Genomic DNA, 18,257 nt, shown 5'->3' on the forward strand with positions numbered 1-18,257 from the left:
TTACACACTGGCCCTATCTCCAGGTGTGTCTTCCTGCCAGACCAGGGCGCCTTCTTCGTGAACTATGTGATTGCCTCGGCCTTCATCGGCAATGGCATGGAGCTGCTGCGGCTGCCAGGCCTCATCGTCTACACCTTCCGCATGGTCATGGCCAGGACAGCCGCTGACCGCAAGAACGTTAAGCAGGTGTGCCTCTGACTCCCTCCAAACCCCAGGCCTCATACCTCCCAGCTCAGGTTTGGCCCACTCCTTCTTGCACCTGGACCAGGGCCGCCTCTGCTGGGAGCTTCTCCATAACGTGGGCTCCTTAATGTGGGAAGGAGAAGAGAGCTTGGCACTTCTGCACTGTGACCACTTTGGCTGCATCCATACATACACTTAGAGTCCCCAGGTTCCTGGGCCCCAGGTGGCACTCACTGGTAGAACACTGCTTAGGGAGCCCCGGGCCCTGGGTTCCACCAGCACAAAGAAAGGACAAGGTGGGGTTGAGAGCACAATCCGTGCCTTTCCATGGGCATCCATTTGCATGTGTTCTTAGCAGAGCCCAGCTATCAAAGGCATTTTGAAATTGCAGCATTTGTTCCAGCACTCCCTAAATTAGATGGCCTGGGGACCTCTCTTATTGCTCTGCCTTGGTGGGTGCTGTGAGAGAGGCAAGGATAATCTGTTTAATCCTCAGGGTCCCCTTGTAAGACCAACAGCACTACACTTCCTGTTTCTCAGAGACACAAATTAAGCTGGCCGAGGCATCATGGCCAGAAGGGGCTGAGCGGGTGTTTCCTGTGGTACCAAGTCTGGGAATCACTCTACAGCTGTCCTTAGGCCAGCTCTGCCTCATGGCCGCTGACTCCAATCCCTGTGCTTTGAAGACCTGGGTGGGCACAGTGTCACCTTCCCTGGAGGCCTGGCCTTCTGCTGCCTCCCTGTGCCCTGGAGTCCTGGGCAGACTGAGAAAATTCCACTAGCTGGGCCAGGGTGCCAGTTCTTCTTGTAGCAAGTGGCTGAGTCTCCTGCCACCTGAGCCCCCAATCCTTGTCAGGCAGGGAGGGATCAGAGGGCTAGCCCTGAACTTCTCGTCACTTCTTGCTCCCAGAACCAGGCTTACCAGTTCGAGTTTGGAGCCATGTATGCCTGGATGCTGTGCATCTTCACTGTCATCATGGCCTACAGCATCACCTGCCCCATTATAGCGCCATTTGGTGAGTGACCCTTGTGCCCACACGTGGACAGCTGCTTCCACCAGTCCTCAGGGACAGACTTCATAACTATGGAGCTCCAGCTCAGTGGATCTCTTGTGGCCACTGAAACCACTGCTGCCAGGGAAACACATTGCATCAAATTTCACATCAAGTCTGAACAAACTCTGCTGGACTCCAAGTGCAACCTCCCTTAGTGCTTCTGCATGACTTTTCTGTGGGCTGACCCTGTCACAGGGTCACTCTTGCCTCTATGCATGCTGGGGATCAACCTGAGGGCTCTACATATGCTCAGCATGCCCTCTACCACTGATCTCCACCAGCCCCCACCTGAGAGCTTGCATCCTATACCAGCACTGTCTTGCTGTTGCTGGTGCTGCTGCTGCTGCCTCAGCCAGCTCAGTGGAGCACTTTTGAGCACATGCCAGGGCCTGGGCTCCATCTCCCCAGCCCTGGAAAAACAAAGCCAGCACCCTCCTGTATCCTGCTGTGTCAGAGCCTCAGCCTCCTTGGACTGTGAGGAGGCAGGAGGGTGGGGAGTTCTGAGGGATGGCTCAGTATGGGAGGCAAGCAGGGCTGGGCCAGGTACTCTGTGATGTAGGGCAGAATCACAGGGGCTCCTATTCCCTCAGAGTCAGGGAGAAGTGAGGGAGGAGTGAGAACAAGCTAGCAGTCAGGATGTGCTTTTCCCAATTTTGGCCCAGACTTTGCTCAGCACCCCACCCTTAACTCCATGAAAATGAGCCTCCCTCTGAGGGAAGCTGGCCACACATTCATAGGCCACCTTCCCAGGCCCTCCCTGGGAAGTCAAGGGTACTTGTATATCACATGGCAGTTCACTTCCCTCCTCTGTCTCTTGCACACACCCACACCCCCACTGGGAGCTCAGAGTCAGCTGGTGCTATTGTGGTGTCAAGTTGTCTCTGCTTAGCGGGTGTGAGTTCAGCCCACCCACTCACAGCCCACCTTCACAGGCCTCATCTACATCCTGCTCAAGCACATGGTGGACCGGCACAACCTCTACTTCGTCTATCTTCCAGCCAAGCTGGACAAGAGGCTGCACTTCGCTGCTGTGAACCAGGCCTTGGCTGCGCCCATCCTCTGCCTCTTCTGGCTCTTCTTCTTCTCCTTCCTGCGCCTAGGTGAGTGCCCTCTGACCTGGGCCGCCCTCTGCCTCACAGGCCCACATCCACCCATGTCAGCCAGTCATCAGGTACTAACTTGGCATCTGATCAAAGCATGGCACCCAGGCAAGGCCTGGGTGTGTGGTGTCCATGGTCAGCATGCCAGCTGGTTCCCCACAGACATGCCAGGCTGAGGACAGCTCTGGGGGACTGAGCCAAAGAAGGGAAGCTGGTCTAGACTGCTCTTATGGGTGCTGGGTGGTCCTTGACTTCACTATCCATAGTGTGGAGATGATGGAGGAGCCAGAGAGACAAGGACACTCAACAGAAAGCAAAAGGCAGTAGACTTGTGGGTCACCTCTGCTTCTGGCTCTAGAGACTCCATTCTGACTGCTGCATGAGGCTAGGTTGCAGAGCCAGGCAGAGTGGTGCTCTCTCCCACAGGAGATAGTCCCTGCTCTGGGACCATCATTTTCCTCCCCAGGTCTGCAGGCCCCTGCCACCCTGTTCACCCTCCTGGTCGTGCTGCTCACCATCCTGATCTGCCTGGCGTATACCTGCTTTGGCTGCTTCCGGCACCTCAGCCCTCTGCACTACAAGGTACAGAATCTAAGGAGATCATGATGTCCCCACCCCTTCCTGAGTCAAAACAGCAGCACCCTTCTTGAGATCCACCCCTCCCTGGGAAAGGCAAGGGTACTTGGATGTAACATGCACTTCCCTCCCCTCCTCTGCCTCTTGCACACACAGACCCACCCACTGGGACCTCAGAGCCAGCTGGTGCTGTTGTTCTGGTGTCAAATTGTCTCTGTTTAAAGGGTGTGAGTTCAAGGAGATCAAATTTTCATCATGCATCTCTTCACTGTTATCTGCAGACAGAAGAATTGGCAAGACAGGAAGGAAGCGAGGCAGAGGCCCAGGAGCCTGCACCACTTACAGTAAGCCGTCGGCTGCTTGTTCACTGCTTTCTACTCTTGTTGCTCTGGGGATAGAAGTCCCATGTGCCCTGCCCATCGACTCCTAAGATAGGAGACCTTTAATCATGGGGCAGGCATGTTTCTGAATTAGTGTCAGTGGAAAAGGAATCCCCAGTCCCTTTGGATTTTTTTTCTTTGCAACACTGGGCATCAAACTCAGGGCCTTGAACACAGTGGAGACAGTGCTTCATGCCTCAGCCCCTCCTTTCAGGATATCTGAAATTTGTCACTCATTGAGGAGGTGACTGATCTCTGCACTGTGTGCCCACTCTGATGCCAGCCCCTCCTGGCTTGTTTTTCTTCAGTCATGGTGCTTGTGAGTCTGGGCTTTATCACCAGCCACTCAGTTGCCCTCTGAGGCCCTCACTGGCACCAGAATGCTCTGAACAAACCCCTTGCTTCTCCCTGCCTCTGGCCTCTGGGGTCCTGCGCGTGGGACCTGGGTCCCAGAGCTGTGGGGTACGAGGTTTGATGGGGCTGGCCTCCTCTGCAGTGCTCTTCCCAGGTGGTGGGCACTCTCATCAGTGTGCAAGCCCCACAAGACAAGGTCCTGAACCCCCAAGTCAGGGAAATGCAGGCCCGAAGGAGGGTGGAAACCCTGCTAGGAGGAGCGAGACAGGCTCACGGCCCAGCCAGGCAACTGCACCAGGGACTGGGAGGAAACATCATTTACAAGCCCAGTGTAGACAGATTTGTTCCCCCTGTAAAGTGAGAGATTCTAGAATCCTTTGCTGGGAATTGGAGGAAGCTTCTCTGTTGTGTATGATCTTAACAACTAGGACCAGGTTGTGGTGCGTTTTCCGGTTTACCCAGGTTTATGGGAAGTTCTGTAGGTGGCATAGTTTGGGTAGCACTAACTCCCATTTGCTAGCAGCTCTATGTGCCCCGGATCCTGAGTGGTCTTGCCTCGGAGAGGACAGCCCTGTCCTTGCAACAGCAGCAGACCTATGGCACCATCCACCATGTCAGTGGGAACCTACCCAAGCAGGACACAGTCTGCAACCCAGAGGACAGTGCAGTTACCTCCTCTACTACAGGCTACCTGTGAAGATACTGTCTGCAGACAAGAAGGGGCTCAGCCCTGATTAGGGCTGGGCTGGCTGTGGGACCACAGTGGAGGTGGACCTGCCTCTTCCCCAGAGCCCTGCCCCTGTGCTTTGAGCTTTGTGGCTGGGATTGTACCCCAGGGTCTGAAGCCAAGTTCATGTGTTAGAAATTCCTTTCCCAAGTTGGTCCTGAGAACGATGTTGGCCATGGAGAGCCATGTGACAAGAGGACTATCCAGTGTCCTCCCACAGCAGTGGTCAGTGCCTGGCCAATCTGACCACGGCCTGTGTCCCATCTCCATGGGCCTTGTGATGGGGTCTGGGTCACTCTGCTGCAGGCAGAGACGATGAAGACCATTAATAAAGTGCCTTTGGCTGAGGCTAGTGGTCAAGCATGTGGGGTTCCACCCCAGGAAGTGTTGGGTTAAGGCTGGAGAGAGTGTGGGCCTGACTGGAAGACTGGAAGGTGATGGCATCTTTCTTCCCCAGGTTCCCACGCCACTATGGACTTTTGTCAAGTCTCCTCTCTGGGCCCTGCAGAGGGTGGGGGTGAGGAAGTCACAGGGCCAGGGTCTGAGTTTGGGGCAGAGTCTGGTCTAGGACTGGAAGAGCACAGTGCCTTCGTGTGGCCCATGGTCCACCTGACTCCATGTCCCCGCCTAGGCGCACCCCTCACCCTACAGACCTGTATCCTGGTCCCTCCAGCCTTCCCACCTGCTACTGCTCCAAGCTGGGAGGGGAGGAGACAGTGGCACCACCTTCTTTTTGGGGTCAGTGGACTGGGTGGGACCCCAGCACAGACAGCTGTCCTCTGGAAAGGGAGCCCCATTAGGAGACCTAGGGCATCACATGCCATTTGGCTCCCAAGGCTGAGAAATGACATCATTTATAATCCAAACATGTGGCTTAACAGGATAGGGTGAGCCTAGGCCCTTGAGCCTTAGGGTTCCAGTTTAAAGGTAGCAGCCCAAAGAACAGGAGGGGTCTGCAGCTGGGGAGGCCACACTCCACTCTGCTGGTCACTCTATCCACCAGTGTCACAAACTTGTGGATGTCCTGGGCTAGTACCTCAGGCTGCTTCTGGGTAGGAAAGTGGCCCCTGGCTGGGCCAGTTACTCAGCAATGCAGGACAGAATCACAGGTTCCTATTCCCTGAGGTCCATCTTTGCTCAACCTCCCACTCCTAGCTCCTTCCAAGGGAAGATGCCCAGGTCCTGTGGCCCATTAGTCACCTGCTCACAGCCTACCTCTGCAGCCCTCGTCTATATCCTCTGCAAGTACGTGGTAGACAGGCACAGCCTCTACTTCATCTACATCCTGGCCAAGCTGGATATGTGGCTGAGGTGGAGGCTGGTGTGGGGTGGGAATGGAACAGGGGCATCACAAGGCCCCACTGTCCACCCAGACTCTGGATCCTTGTCACCACACCCCACAACTCTGCATCTCATAGGACTGGCCCTGGGTCTCCCACCACCCCGGCCCCTGCTGCTCCTAGCCAGACAGTGTAGGCTATGAACGCACCCCCTTCCACTTGGGGTCCCCAGGGAAGACAAACCCTGGTGCAGATAGCTGTTCCTAGGAAGGGGAGTACTGCAAATCATTTGTCTCTAGTGGTTCTGAAATGTGACATCATTTATCATTCAAGCACATGGTTTCACATGGGAAGGGAGTTAGGGTGGGGTGGGCCTAAGCCCCCAGGCCTTAGGGGTGGGGTTCAGGACAGCAAGCCCAAGAGCAAGCAGGACAGGCTGATAGCTAGGGAGGACACACTGCACCCAGCAGGTCACTGTTGCTCCACCAAAGTCACAAACTTGCGGATGTCCTGGGCCAGCAGCTCGGGTTCCTCCATGGCAGCGAAGTGGCCCCCACGAGCCATGTAGGAGTAGGAGAGGAGCTTGGGGTACTTGGTCCTCACCCATCTCTCAGGGAGGTGCAGTAACTCACAGGGGAAGGCAGCAAAGCCAGTGGGCACAAAGACCTTCATCCTAGAAGGACATAGGGCCAAAGAGGAGTCTGAGAGTCACATGCAGCCACACAGAAAAAGGCAGACTGTCGCCAACTAGTCAGCTACCCATCATTACTTCCTCCTTGCTGGGCACTCCCTTTCCTGGCAGGAGTCTAGGGCAGCCTGTGGCACTAACCTTTGCTGCTTTCCTAGATCCCCCAGCTCTGTCCAAGTTATAGCCCCAGCTGTGCCACTCCATGGGCCATACTCACCCCGCATGCTTCTGGGTCATTAGGCCCTGGCCCAGGTTCTCCTTGTAGTAGCGCTGGGAGGAGATGATGCTCCCTGTTGTCCAGTAGAGCATGATGTTGGTTAACAGCTCGTCCAGGGAGAACTTCCTGGGAAGCACAATAGGAAGCCAGGCTGAGGCAAGAACAGGGCACAGCAGGCAGAGTACTGCACAGCCTCATGCCTGGAGTGCTGAGCCCCCATAGCTAGGGTAGCCAGATGCTGCAGGAGCCTCTCCAGAGCCCCTGACTATAGGTATGACAAAGCCTGAGTCAGGCAGGGAGTTGGAATCATGCACTGCAGAGGCTGCAGCCTGCCTATCCTCCTGCAGCCACTTCCAGAGGGCACTACCTCTGGATACCCTGTACGGCTCCTATTCCTCATCACCCTGCTGTGAGGCTTGGAGCAGGTCACCAGGTCTATGGGTGACTCCATACCCCCATACACATGTGGTGATGATAGCCATGGGTTAGTGTTTGTGGTAAAGCTCAGAATACTAGTGGTCACCCTACCAAGAGCAACATGGGAGAGGATGAAAGGGAGGTTTAGAGGTGGACAAGGGGCCTCACCTCTCCAGGCCTCCATCCTCCAGGTCTCGGAATTCTGGATTGGTCCAGGTGGAAAACTTCTCCAGGATGTAGGCAGCTAATCCCACCGGAGAGTCATTCAGAGCACAGCCTGTGTGGGAAGAGGCACAGCAGACTAGGCTTGCATAACCACCTGCCCTAACCCTGGGGTTCTCACACTTCACTTCCCCAGCCTCTGGCCTCTGCAGCTCCAGAGGTGAGCCAGGAAGATCCCTCCCAGATCTGATGATGTTTCACATACTTCAGGCATAGTTTCCTTCAGACTGAAAGATCTGCAGCTCTGAGACTGGTGAGATGTGAGTAAAAAATATATAGGAGTGGGGCTTTTACTTTATCTATTTAGCTGTGATGGAACTTAAACCCAGGGCCTCATGCTTGGAAATAAGTGCTTTACCACTGAGTCACAACTCAGCCCAGCCCACAGTGCTGGTTGTAAAAAGGAGGGTCATTTTTTTTATTTTTTAGGAAGTAGGGTTTTTGTTTTTTCAGGGAGGAAGAAGAACTTACAGGTGATTCTTACCTCTGCTTTATGCTTCGTGTATTTAAAAATAAATTTACAATGAGCATATACTTTATAACTGGAGCAAAAATTGTATTATAAGGTGCTATTCCACTCATGAGCTGCCTCATGTGAGAGACTGTGGGGTTGCCATGAAAACTAGGAAAGGCTTTGGCGTGGGCAGAATGGCTTCAGGAACTTGCCAGTAGAATCCAGAGCTGAGCCCGTGGGCACCTCTGGGGTCATCTGTCCCCTAGCTCCCTGTCTTCCCTTGTCTTTACAGCTCTATCAGTTATATAACACTAGGAGTGATACAAATGACTCCTGTCCATAAAAGAGCTCCAGTGGATATGTATTACTCTGTGGATGTGGATGGGTTCTGCCTCCATTAGCAAATTATTTTCTTACTTGCCTCTGAATACTTGCTGTTTTGTAACATTTTACTGATTAGTTTATGAATTAATGAATTCAATAAGATCTTGGACGTGTTCATTTCATGTACGGATGAGAATAGTGATTTTTAGCTTTTTTAAAAACTGAGTTCCAACAGGACCCTGGTGGCAGAAGTAGTTGCTGGGCCTCCTCACTACTGCAGGGAAGTCCTCCAGTCCCTCAGCACATACTCCCTTTGCACCACTGGCACAAGCTGCACAGAGCCAGGCTTCTCCACCCTTTGCCTCCTCCTTCCCTCTGCTTCTTGGTACTTGGCATGACACAGGCTGGGAGTGGGGTGAGGGGTCAGGAACCAAAGCCACTGCAGATTCTGTATCAGCCAAACAACTGGATTAGCCTGGGACTGGATGACCATATGCAAACCCACTTCTCTAGGGGAACGCCATTAAGGGTTAAAAGATCTCTGAGTCCCTTACAGGGGTTTTCACCTGTGGGCAGTGTCCTGAAGACCATGAAATCCCCCACCTCTGGGTACTCACCTACAGTGTCCGGCTTGGTGGCCTGGATGTGCATGTAGCCACTCTCCCTCATGATGCTGTAGAAAACCTTTTCCTTGAAGGGGTAGATCAGCTGTATATCTCTCTCAGTATAGCCAAGAAGCCTCCCAATACGTTGCCCCAGGAGAAGGGTCAGGGTGTAGGTATTTCTTAAAATTAATGCCATGTTCAAGTGCAGGCCTTTCACGTGGCTGAGGGCAGAGAGTGGCAGGTGAGGCTGGGCTTGCACTGAGGGAGATGGTCAGACACAGGCGAGGGCAGAGACCAGTAGGGACAGCCTCCCTGCTCTCCCCACCTGGGTGGACCCTGGTACATGGGGCCAGGTCAGCTGCTGGCAGGTAGGGCTGTTGCAAGCAGCTGTGCCCAGCACCACGTTCTCTTGGCCATGGGGTCCTGATGGGACCTTACCTGGGCACCAGCTGAGCCATGTTGGTGCAGATCTGGGCCCCCCAGTCTCCTCCCTGAATGTAGAACTCCTGAAAGCCCAGCCTCAGCATCAGCTTGTAAAAGATCCGGGCAGTGGCCACTGTATCCAGGCCTGGTTGTGAAGAAGAGGAAAATGAATTCACAGGGAAGTCACTTCCAGAGTGCAGGGTGCCCTATGAACTCCTCAGACTCCATGCCTCCATTGGTGCTGAGGCCAGCTCCTCACAGGCAAAAGAGGCTCAGCATGATACCATGTGGCCAGCACCTGCCTCAGATCAGGCACTAAGCAGGCAGCACGGCTCTGCCGGGCTCTGGTAAGAGCCTCATTGGCCTGGAAAGACCTCAGGCCAGATCTTAGCCAAGCTAGCATTTTAGCACAAGAATGCCCTCAGAGTCCTCCTGTCTCATCCTCCCCAAGAGCCAGGTGGGAAGCCCAGGCCATGCTTGGCAGGACAAGGTGTTCTAAGCCAGTGGCAGCTCCTTACCCTTCTTGCTGGATGCCTCTGAGAAGCCGTAGCCAGGGATGGAGGGGCAGATGACTTCAAACACATGTTCATCACTTAGGCCGTGGCTCTTGGAGTCCATCAGAAGCGGGATGATCTTATAAAACTCGTAGAAGGAGCCGGGCCAACCATGCACCATCAGCAAGGGCTTTGGGGTGCAGCCTGAGGGCAGCTGTTGGGGCTTTGCGTGGACAAAGTGGATGTCTAGCCCTGGGGACAGAATGCAGTCAGGGTGGCACAGGCACTGGGTGCTGCTGAATTTAATGCCCTGTGGGAGTGGCCACGGTCACCTCAGCTCACACTACACTCACCATGCCATGTCCTCAGACATCAAGACCCCCCACAACACACACACACACACAAGAAAACACAGCCAGTCTGTGCCCGCATGGCTGGGCTCCAGGCCAAGATAGTTCCTAGCTCACAGTACAGCTGCATATTTTGTTTACTTTTTCTCTGGTGTTTTTGAGAGAGTGTCTCACTATGTGGTCCAGGCTGAACTTGGCCTTACAGTGATCATCCTGGCTTCAGTCTCCTTAGCGTTCCCATAGTATGTGGCATGGTCTCCCCACCCCCACCCACAGAGCTGCATAATTTAAAAGTTGTATGGGGGGAGAAAGAGGCCTGGAGATCCTGCAATAGAGGGTTAATTAGTTAGATTATATTTTAATAGTAACTATACTAGAATAGGTGTAGATGTATATTTAACACAGAAAATAGTTTATTGCTACATGGTAAAAGCAAATTAACAAGTCAGATCCATTGTATGATCCAGTTTTGTCACAGTAATATGTTTGCATATTTTATGTGGGTGCTCCTCAACTTACGTGATAAACCCACATGATAAACCCACCTTAAGTTGAAAATTTCTTAAGTCTAAAATGCATTTAAGGAAGATGGCATAGTGATGAACAGCAGTGAAAGAGCCTCTCTGAGATTTGATGTCCAGCTGCTGGAACATAGCAACATGGGGAAGGGGAAAAGAAGGGAAGTGGGTTCCTGGGAGCCAGGAAGGATCTGAAGTAACAACTGAAGCCCCTGGGGAGAGTGAAGAGAGACACTTCAGTGAAGAAGGAGGAGGTGACAAGCAATGCTTTCTCCCAGAGCTCTGACTCTGCGTGGGAGGGGCAGCTCCAGCCTGTGGCTGCTGGCAACCTCAGAGGCCTCCACAGACAAATGAGCCAGTGGAATGGAGCAGCGGACACAGCAGACTGCGGTGACTGCTGAGTTCAGTTCAGATGGCCCCAGGAGAGGGTGATTGGTAGCCAACTTGCAGAGGGGCTAGCTGAGCTCAGAACACAGAACAGCGGCAGGCTGACTCCATCTAGCAGCTGCCAGTGTCAGAGTGAGGTGAGTTCAAGTAGGCGGGGGGTTAAGTAGCTGAGTTAAAGCCAGCAAGCAGCCAAGTCCAAGCCGGCAGGAGGTACATGGAGTGTTGCAGGCTGAACAAACTGGGTTCCAGACTCCCAGCCAGAAACCAGCCTGAACTTCAGTGGAACTAAAAATGCAGGCTTTCTGGGATTATTCACTACCCTGCCATGAATCCACAGCTGGCCTGTTGGGATTCATCAACACAGATCGGGCTCTGTCTGCCCAGTCTATCAGTGACATCAGAGACACACCTTGAACTGGACATTTTTTTCTCATTTTTTTCTCTCTTTTTTTCTTGTTTGTTCTTGTTTTTATATGAGTGTGAACAGTGTTTCTAGTTTTTTTGTTGTTGCTGCTTGGTTCTATTCTTATTTCTTCCTTCTCTCTTTCCCTCTTGTCTTCTTCACCAGTTTCCCAAAGTTTGCATAATCTCATTTTGTCCTCCAGCCTTGCTTCTAATCTCTTCTTCTTCTATTTCTTTATTTTTTCCCCTAACTGATTTTACATTTTCTCCCCTGAGGGTAAAATCACCATACGGAGGGCTTATTTACTGTATATAATTTTTTGTCTTATTTTAGATTTTGTCATATAACCACAAATCTAGTTCATAAAGTTAAAGGTGGCATCACTTCTCGGCCTTTTGGCTAAGATCAAATGTAAAGTTTTGTTTTTTTGTTTTTTTGTTTTTTTTTTTTTAGTTTTTCTCTGGTACCGGGAAATGAACTCACGACCTTGCGCTTGCCAGGCAGGCGCTTTTGCCGCTGAGCTAAATCCCCAGCCCCTAAGATCAAATATAAAGTTAAAAGTGGCAAATTAATGACAGTTGGTCACAGATTTATTGTCACAAATTTATCACAGTTTGTCATTTTCTAGGCTGTGTTTGATGCTACTGTAATTGCTGATTATACTACATTAGCCAAGGTAACATAATTGTTCTATCAGTTGTTCTTCCTGGTATGCTAAGCCTGAGATTGCCTAAAAAATAACATAGGCCAGTGCTGAAGAACCAGGGATTAGGCCAAATAGGCAGCAAATTCTCCCCAATAAATTGAAGAGATGGGATCTTGTCAATAGACTCAAAACCCAAAGGCCAGCTACACCTGGAAGACATCTGAGAAACAGTCATTTCTTGAGGGTTCTAACTACTAGCAACAGAGCTACTGCCATGAGCAATTTACAAGTGTCAACCCAGGACTTACACTTAAAAGAAGAAAAAGGAAAAGAAAATGAGAAGACACTTAAGCAAGATGCAACCCTAGACTTCCAGGTGAAATGTGAAACAATGAGGTGAAACAATTCAAAAGCCAACCATCTGGTCCCTCTGCACTGATAACAGCGAAAGTAACAAACCAGATGAATGAGGCTCTAGAAAAAAATCAAATCAGAAATAATTTCTCAGATAATTACAGAGATAGTGACCATAACGAAAGACATGGTTAGTCTAAAGCAGATACAGATTTTTTTAAAACTAGAGGAGCTTAGGAAAATGACAGAAAGCATGACTGCCTAACACCAGAAAGAAATGGAATCCATGAAACAGATTCAAACAGATATCTAGGAAATTAAAAATGCCACTGAAAGTATATGCAGCAGAATGAGCCCATGTGGGGATAGAATCTCAGATATAGAAGACAGGATTGCAATTAACAATCATGAAAAGAAAGATTTTTCAAAAATAGCAAGGAAAAAAAATTTAAAAAAATAAAAATAGCAAAGGACCATGAAAAACCAAATCCAACAACTGCTAGATTATGCAAAGAAGAATAAGATTGACTGGGGTCAATTAAAAAGTAGAAGATAGTATAAATGACATAAAAAACCTGTTCACAGAAGTAATGGCAGAAAACTTCCCAAGCAGGGAAAAAATTTTGACATATTTGAAATGGTGATAAGTGAGGCATACAGAAATTCAAGTTGCCATGCTCAAAAAAAAATGTATAACAAGCATATAATAGTTAAGAAGTCAACACAAGAAAAGAATAATAAAAGCTGTAAAGAAAAGAAATAAATTGCCTCTAAAAGAAAGCCCATCAGAATCACAGCAAACTTCTCAACACAAACCCTCAAGTCAAGGAGAGGTTGGAGTGCAGTATTTCAAGTCCTGAGAGAAAAAAAAAACCCTCCAACCCAGATTGATGTACCTTGCAACCCCACTGCAGAGTATCCATTGTTTCCCCTCATGATTAAGAGGCTGACTGGAAGCTCTGGCTGGACAGCAGATGACCAGACAGGGAAAAGATCCATATTCAAAACATGACTTCTACTAAGCGCATATTGCTTTCACACCATTGTGAAGGTGAAAAGTCATAAATAGAACCATCTCAAGCCAGGGACTGTCTGCATGGTATGTGTCTGAATTTAGAGGATTCAGAGAGTGAACTGGTTCTCCCTGAGCAGAAAAATTAATTGCTTATAATTTCTTCTTTGTGGTTTTGTTTTGTTTGATTTTGAGGCAGGTGCTTGCTATGTATTTCAGACTGGCCTCAGACTCATAGTGGGCCTCCTCCCTCAGCCTTCCAAGCACTGGGATGACAGGCATGTGCCACTGCACCTGGCATTCTTTGTATTTTATGTGCTAATTTTTCTGCAATAAACACATACTAAATGCACAACTTGGTCCCACTATAAGCACTAATTATCTTTTCCCAATTACAAAACATAGCTTTCTAATTTTTTTAAATTGGCAGAGGGATTATTTATTTTGCAGTGCTGTAGATGGAGTGAGTCCTGGGCCTCACAAATGCCAGGCAATCATTCAACACCGAGTAGGCCCACTACTGATAAGCACTGTGGAGTAGAACAGATTCTAGAAACTTTTTCTGGTACAACTGGACTCCAGGCACACTGCTTGTAACCTCCAGGAGGGAAACAGCCCTCACCATTGCTCTTCCCTCCATCCTGGACCACATTCCCACATCTCCACCCTGAGGCCGTCTGTTCCCGGGGCCACACCGCAAGGAGGGGTGCACGCTGCGAGTGACTGTTGGGCTGAATCCCTGTCCCCCTCTGCATCCCCAGAGGAATACCTGAGACCAGAAAGGCAAGAAAGCAGGACCCGTTGAGAGAGAGGAGGAGGAAAGAAGGAAGGAAGGGAGGCAGGCAGGCAGGCAGGCAAATCATTCCAGAACTTGTGTGTGCTCCTGTCCTACTCCAGAGGACTCCATTTCTCCCTAGCCCAGTGATGGTAAACTTCTAAAGCTTTCAGTGACAGCCCAATGCAGCACACATGCCACAGGTTTGCCACCACTGCCCTAGCCCCTTCATGTTCCCCCTCAAGCCCAGTCTCGCCTATCAGAGGACAGTGGCACTTGCTGACAGGCCTCTGGGCCAGCACTTCTACTTCCTGTCACATCACCTTCCCTCTCGAGAGCAGGTTCATCACTGCCTATCACATTCAAGCCTTGGAGACAGAGGAGCAGCCACGGGCAGCACTAGGACCACTGGGCATGCTCTGCAACTCCACAAGCTGGAGGGAGGTTTGCCTGGATAAAAGAAAAGATTCAGAGATTAAACTTTCTGAATCTTCATGCCACACAGGCATGAAAAAGCAAATACTGTGTCAACCAATGAACAGGAGAAAATGTTTGTAAATATCATACCTAGTAAGGGATTAATACCCAGAATATATAGAGAATGCCTAAAACAGGAGAGGGGAGGGCAGGAGAGGGGTTAGATGACCAAGAGATGATCGAAAGTTACCAGCTCAGGCAACACCTTGAGTTTAAGAAAAAGCAGAATTCTGAGACATGCTACAATGCAGATGAAGACCAAGGACAGCATGCAAAGGGAAGTTAGTCATATATAAATGACAAATACTCTGTGATTCCATTGATGGGGGTACTGAAGTTGTGAAATTCCCAGAAACAAAAAGAATGGTTGTCAAGGGTAGGGAGAGGGAACTAGGAAGCGATTGTCCATAGCACTGAGTTTCCATTTGGGACGACAAGAAAGTTTAAGAGATAGTCGGGAGTGATGGTTTCATGAAGATGAACCACCTATCTATTTACTGCCACTGAATTGTACCCTTAAAAATGGTCTTGATGGTAAATTTTGTTAGGTATATTTCACAACAACTATATGATTGTAAAGTGAAAGGTATGGGTCTGGTTTTCTTAAATATTTCCAACTTTGATTCTAAGTCTTTCTGCAGTTAAAAAATGCTTTTCCAGGCTGGGTGTGTTGACGCACACCTGTAACCCCACCACTCGGGAGGCTGAGGCAGGATTGCTGTGAGTTTGAGGTCAGCCTGGGCTACAAAGTGAGTTGAAGGCCAGCCTGAACTGCAGAGTGAGACCCTGTCTCAAAAAGACAAAAAAAAAAAAAAAAAAAAAAACCAAAAATGCTTTTCCACCACAGCAAATATTAGCTCACCCATAACAATGCTGTCACCTTCCCAAGAAACATTCAAGACACACACTGCCCCGGTGAGTCTATGTGACACCAAGGGACAGCTGGGACATGTGGTCTAGAGCTGCAGAGAGGACATTTTTATAGGCCTGGCCAGATGAGCACCTTTGTACAGTGACATCCTGGTCTCAAGACTTTGAAGACTGAGGTCCAAGTCTCCATCCTTCTTGTAATGCACCACCACCTTGTTGGACAGAGCCTGCATCTCTCTGGCTTTTGAAGCTGGTCATGGTGGTGCGCACCTATAATCCCAGTGTGGCTGGAGATTATCTGGGAGGCTGAGGCAGGAAGATTGCCGTAGGCTTGAGACCAGCCTGGGATACATAGTGAGTTCAAGGCCAGGTTGAACTATACAGTGAGATTCTGTCTCAAAAACAAAACAAAACAAAATCCAACCCCCTCACACAAAAAAACCCAAAAATATATCTCTGGCTTTTAAATTATATCTGTATTCTCCTGGGTAGTCTTTTCTGTCAAAGGGGCTATTTAAGATAACTCCAATCATACAAATCTTGACTTTTATAAAATTCTATTCTTGTAAAATGTACATGTACTTATTTCACCATTCCTTAGAAAGACATTTTAAGACAAAGAGCCACACACTAGTCTACCTGTCATAAATTTTTGTGTGTAACAAAGAGATTTCTGAGTCACAGGATCTGTTCTGCCAAGCAGCTACACCTTAAGAACTAGCCAATCAGGTTAGACTGTAAGGCTACACTCCCACCAAAAGGGCATGGCCTAGTGCATCAGGAAATAAAAAGTCAGCAAAGTACTTGTGTGTGTGCTGGCTGGCTTTGTTTAGCGTAAACCACACACCCTTCTGCAGCAGTAAAGTTTGCCTTGATGAGAAACTTCCCAAAAGTCTAGTTACTTTTGTCCTGTTTGCAACACCAGAAATTTATGTCCAACAGTATCACTAAAGACTGAGGGCATTGTCTTTGCATTCTAGCAAGGTTGCACCTCCCAGCTGCACCCCAGGGACCTGCAGCAGCCCCCTCATGCAAAAGGCTCCCCATGGATCTCCCCGGCCATATTCAGCAAACACACCTTCGATCTTCGTCTTGAAGTGAGGGTACTTGTTGAGGATCTCCACCTGCTTCCTCCAGTCAAATTCATTGCGCCAGTACGACAAGATCTTCTTCAGGTACTTGGAGTTGAAGCCATAGTGGAATCGGCTGCCCTCCAAAGATGGGGTTAAACGGAACCTATCAATCCTCTGGTGTAAGTCCTGCAGTGGGACCAAAGGCCCAAGGAGAGAGGGCAGGCAGAACACAGGAGAAAGTGGGTTTCACAACAGAATAAAGCCTGCAGATGCTGTGCCTTGACAGTGGCAAAGCAAGGCTCCCACATCACCAGCACATCATCCCAACGGAGATGTGCTTTGTCCTGAACTTGTGAGACTCCTGCCTTCGCCTGCTGAGTACTTGGGATCACAGACGTGCACCAGCACACTGGCCATATCACTGCACATTTCACGTTCACTTTCCATTTTTCATCTTTCCTTTCTTCCTTGTAGTGCTGAGGGCCAAACTGCTTCACCACCCCCATTTTTGAAAGCTGAGACTTGTAGAGTCAGTAACCCTCAGTGCTCAGCCACCACCCCGACAATGGGGAGCAGGGCTTGTGTGCCTTGGGCTTAGTGCAGCTGGTTTTTAATTCCCTTCCTCAGAATTCTCACAGCATTTTACCAGCACACCGTGCCTCTCACCACTCATCTTCTGAACACTCATCTTGTTCACCATCCTGCCCCAACTACTGGACAACAAGCTATAGGAAGAGCAGTCCCTGTTTTCTTCCAGCACACAGTAAGTGCTCAAGGAGTACAGGATAAGAGATGGACAGGTTTGCGCTGGTCCTGCCACTCCACCCCAGCCTCACCCTTCAGGGGGATCTCAGGCACTCAGGACTTCCCTGTGTCCCCTCCTGACTGCAGCAGCCAGGAGCTGGACCTGAGTTCAAATCTTCCTGTGTGTCAGCTTGATCCCTGGAACACACTGCTTCACCTTTCTGAGCCTCCCTCCCACTGCTGAGAAGGCAACAGGATTGCTGCAGCCTAGACACAGCCAAAGTGCTGACACACAGCAACCGCTACAGGCCTGCCCTGCCTCTCACTGCTCCCTGGAACCACTGCTCTGGTGCAGGAAGCCCCTGCCTCGCACATGCCTGTGCTTCACAAGGCCTTAGGGGCCAGAGGAAGTACAGACAGCTGCTCTCTAAAGCCTCCAGTGCCTGCCCCTGGTGCCTCACAGCCTTGCCAGCTGCATACGCTGGGCCTCGGGAGGGGAGAGCAGTAGAAAGGGTGGGGGACATAGAGAACTCCAACCAGGGCTGTCCCCCCAGCTCTGTCACATGAACTGCAGCCTTGACAGGGAGGTGCCTTACACTGATCTCCTCCTCTGAGGTTTCCACTTTGAAAGGGTGGATGCTCTCATCCTCCCTGGCTGTAGACTTCGTCCCTGGGCCCCACCAACCATCTTCAAGTGGCAAAGTCTCCTCCTTGTCCCGGGAGACAAACCAGTAGATGAGGAAGCCCAGCGTGGAGGCGAGGAGAATTTCCAGCCACATGACTCCTGTGGGATGAAGAAGAAACCATCAGCAAGAGAGATGACCCGCCGAGGAACTGATCCCCACAGGCTCCTCACCAGTGCCTGTCCCACCCAGTATATTTGTCTAAAGAAACTGTGACTAGCCAGGTATGGTGGCACATACCTGTGATCCCAGCACTGGGGAGGCTGAGGCAGGAGGATTGCTGTGAGTTCAAGGCCAGCCTAGGCTCAAAGTAAGTTGAAGCCCAGCCTGAACTGCATAATGAAACCCTGTCTTAAAAAAGACAAGATAGGAAGGAAGGAAAGAAGGAAGAGAGAGAGAAAGAGCAAGAGAGAGAAGAAGAAGAAGAAGAAGAAGAAGAAGAAGAAGAAGAAGAAGAAGAAGAAGA

At 50.2% G+C, this 18,257-nt stretch overlaps 2 protein-coding genes across 2 annotated transcripts in view; one reads left to right on the top strand and one right to left on the bottom strand.

Moving 5' to 3' along the window:
* Positions 1-23: 23 nt before the first annotated feature.
* On the top strand, positions 24-4,723 carry LOC102003900 (CSC1-like protein 1; the record flags this gene model as incomplete). The annotated part of the gene is given in 6 exon segments (XM_013507053.1): positions 24-186; positions 1,094-1,199; positions 2,171-2,338; positions 2,805-2,920; positions 3,196-3,258; positions 4,169-4,723. Coding segments are annotated over 6 exon segments (793 nt in total), but the record flags the coding sequence as incomplete, so codon positions are not given.
* Positions 4,724-5,954: 1,231 nt separating this feature from the next.
* Ephx1 (epoxide hydrolase 1, microsomal (xenobiotic)) overlaps positions 5,955-18,257 on the bottom strand; it is a gene marked incomplete in the record, with an annotated part of 26,621 nt that continues 14,318 nt past the window's right edge. Inside the window, 8 exon segments of the mRNA XM_013507052.1 lie at positions 5,955-6,328; positions 6,561-6,686; positions 7,146-7,254; positions 8,595-8,803; positions 9,021-9,150; positions 9,524-9,751; positions 16,370-16,550; positions 17,705-17,892. Of these exon segments, the coding sequence (XP_013362506.1) occupies positions 6,127-6,328; positions 6,561-6,686; positions 7,146-7,254; positions 8,595-8,803; positions 9,021-9,150; positions 9,524-9,751; positions 16,370-16,550; positions 17,705-17,887 (1,368 nt within the window).

This window comes from Chinchilla lanigera, unplaced genomic scaffold (assembly GCF_000276665.1).
Source record: "Chinchilla lanigera isolate Chin_1 unplaced genomic scaffold, ChiLan1.0 scaffold00119, whole genome shotgun sequence".
Lineage (NCBI taxonomy): Eukaryota > Metazoa > Chordata > Mammalia > Rodentia > Chinchillidae > Chinchilla > Chinchilla lanigera.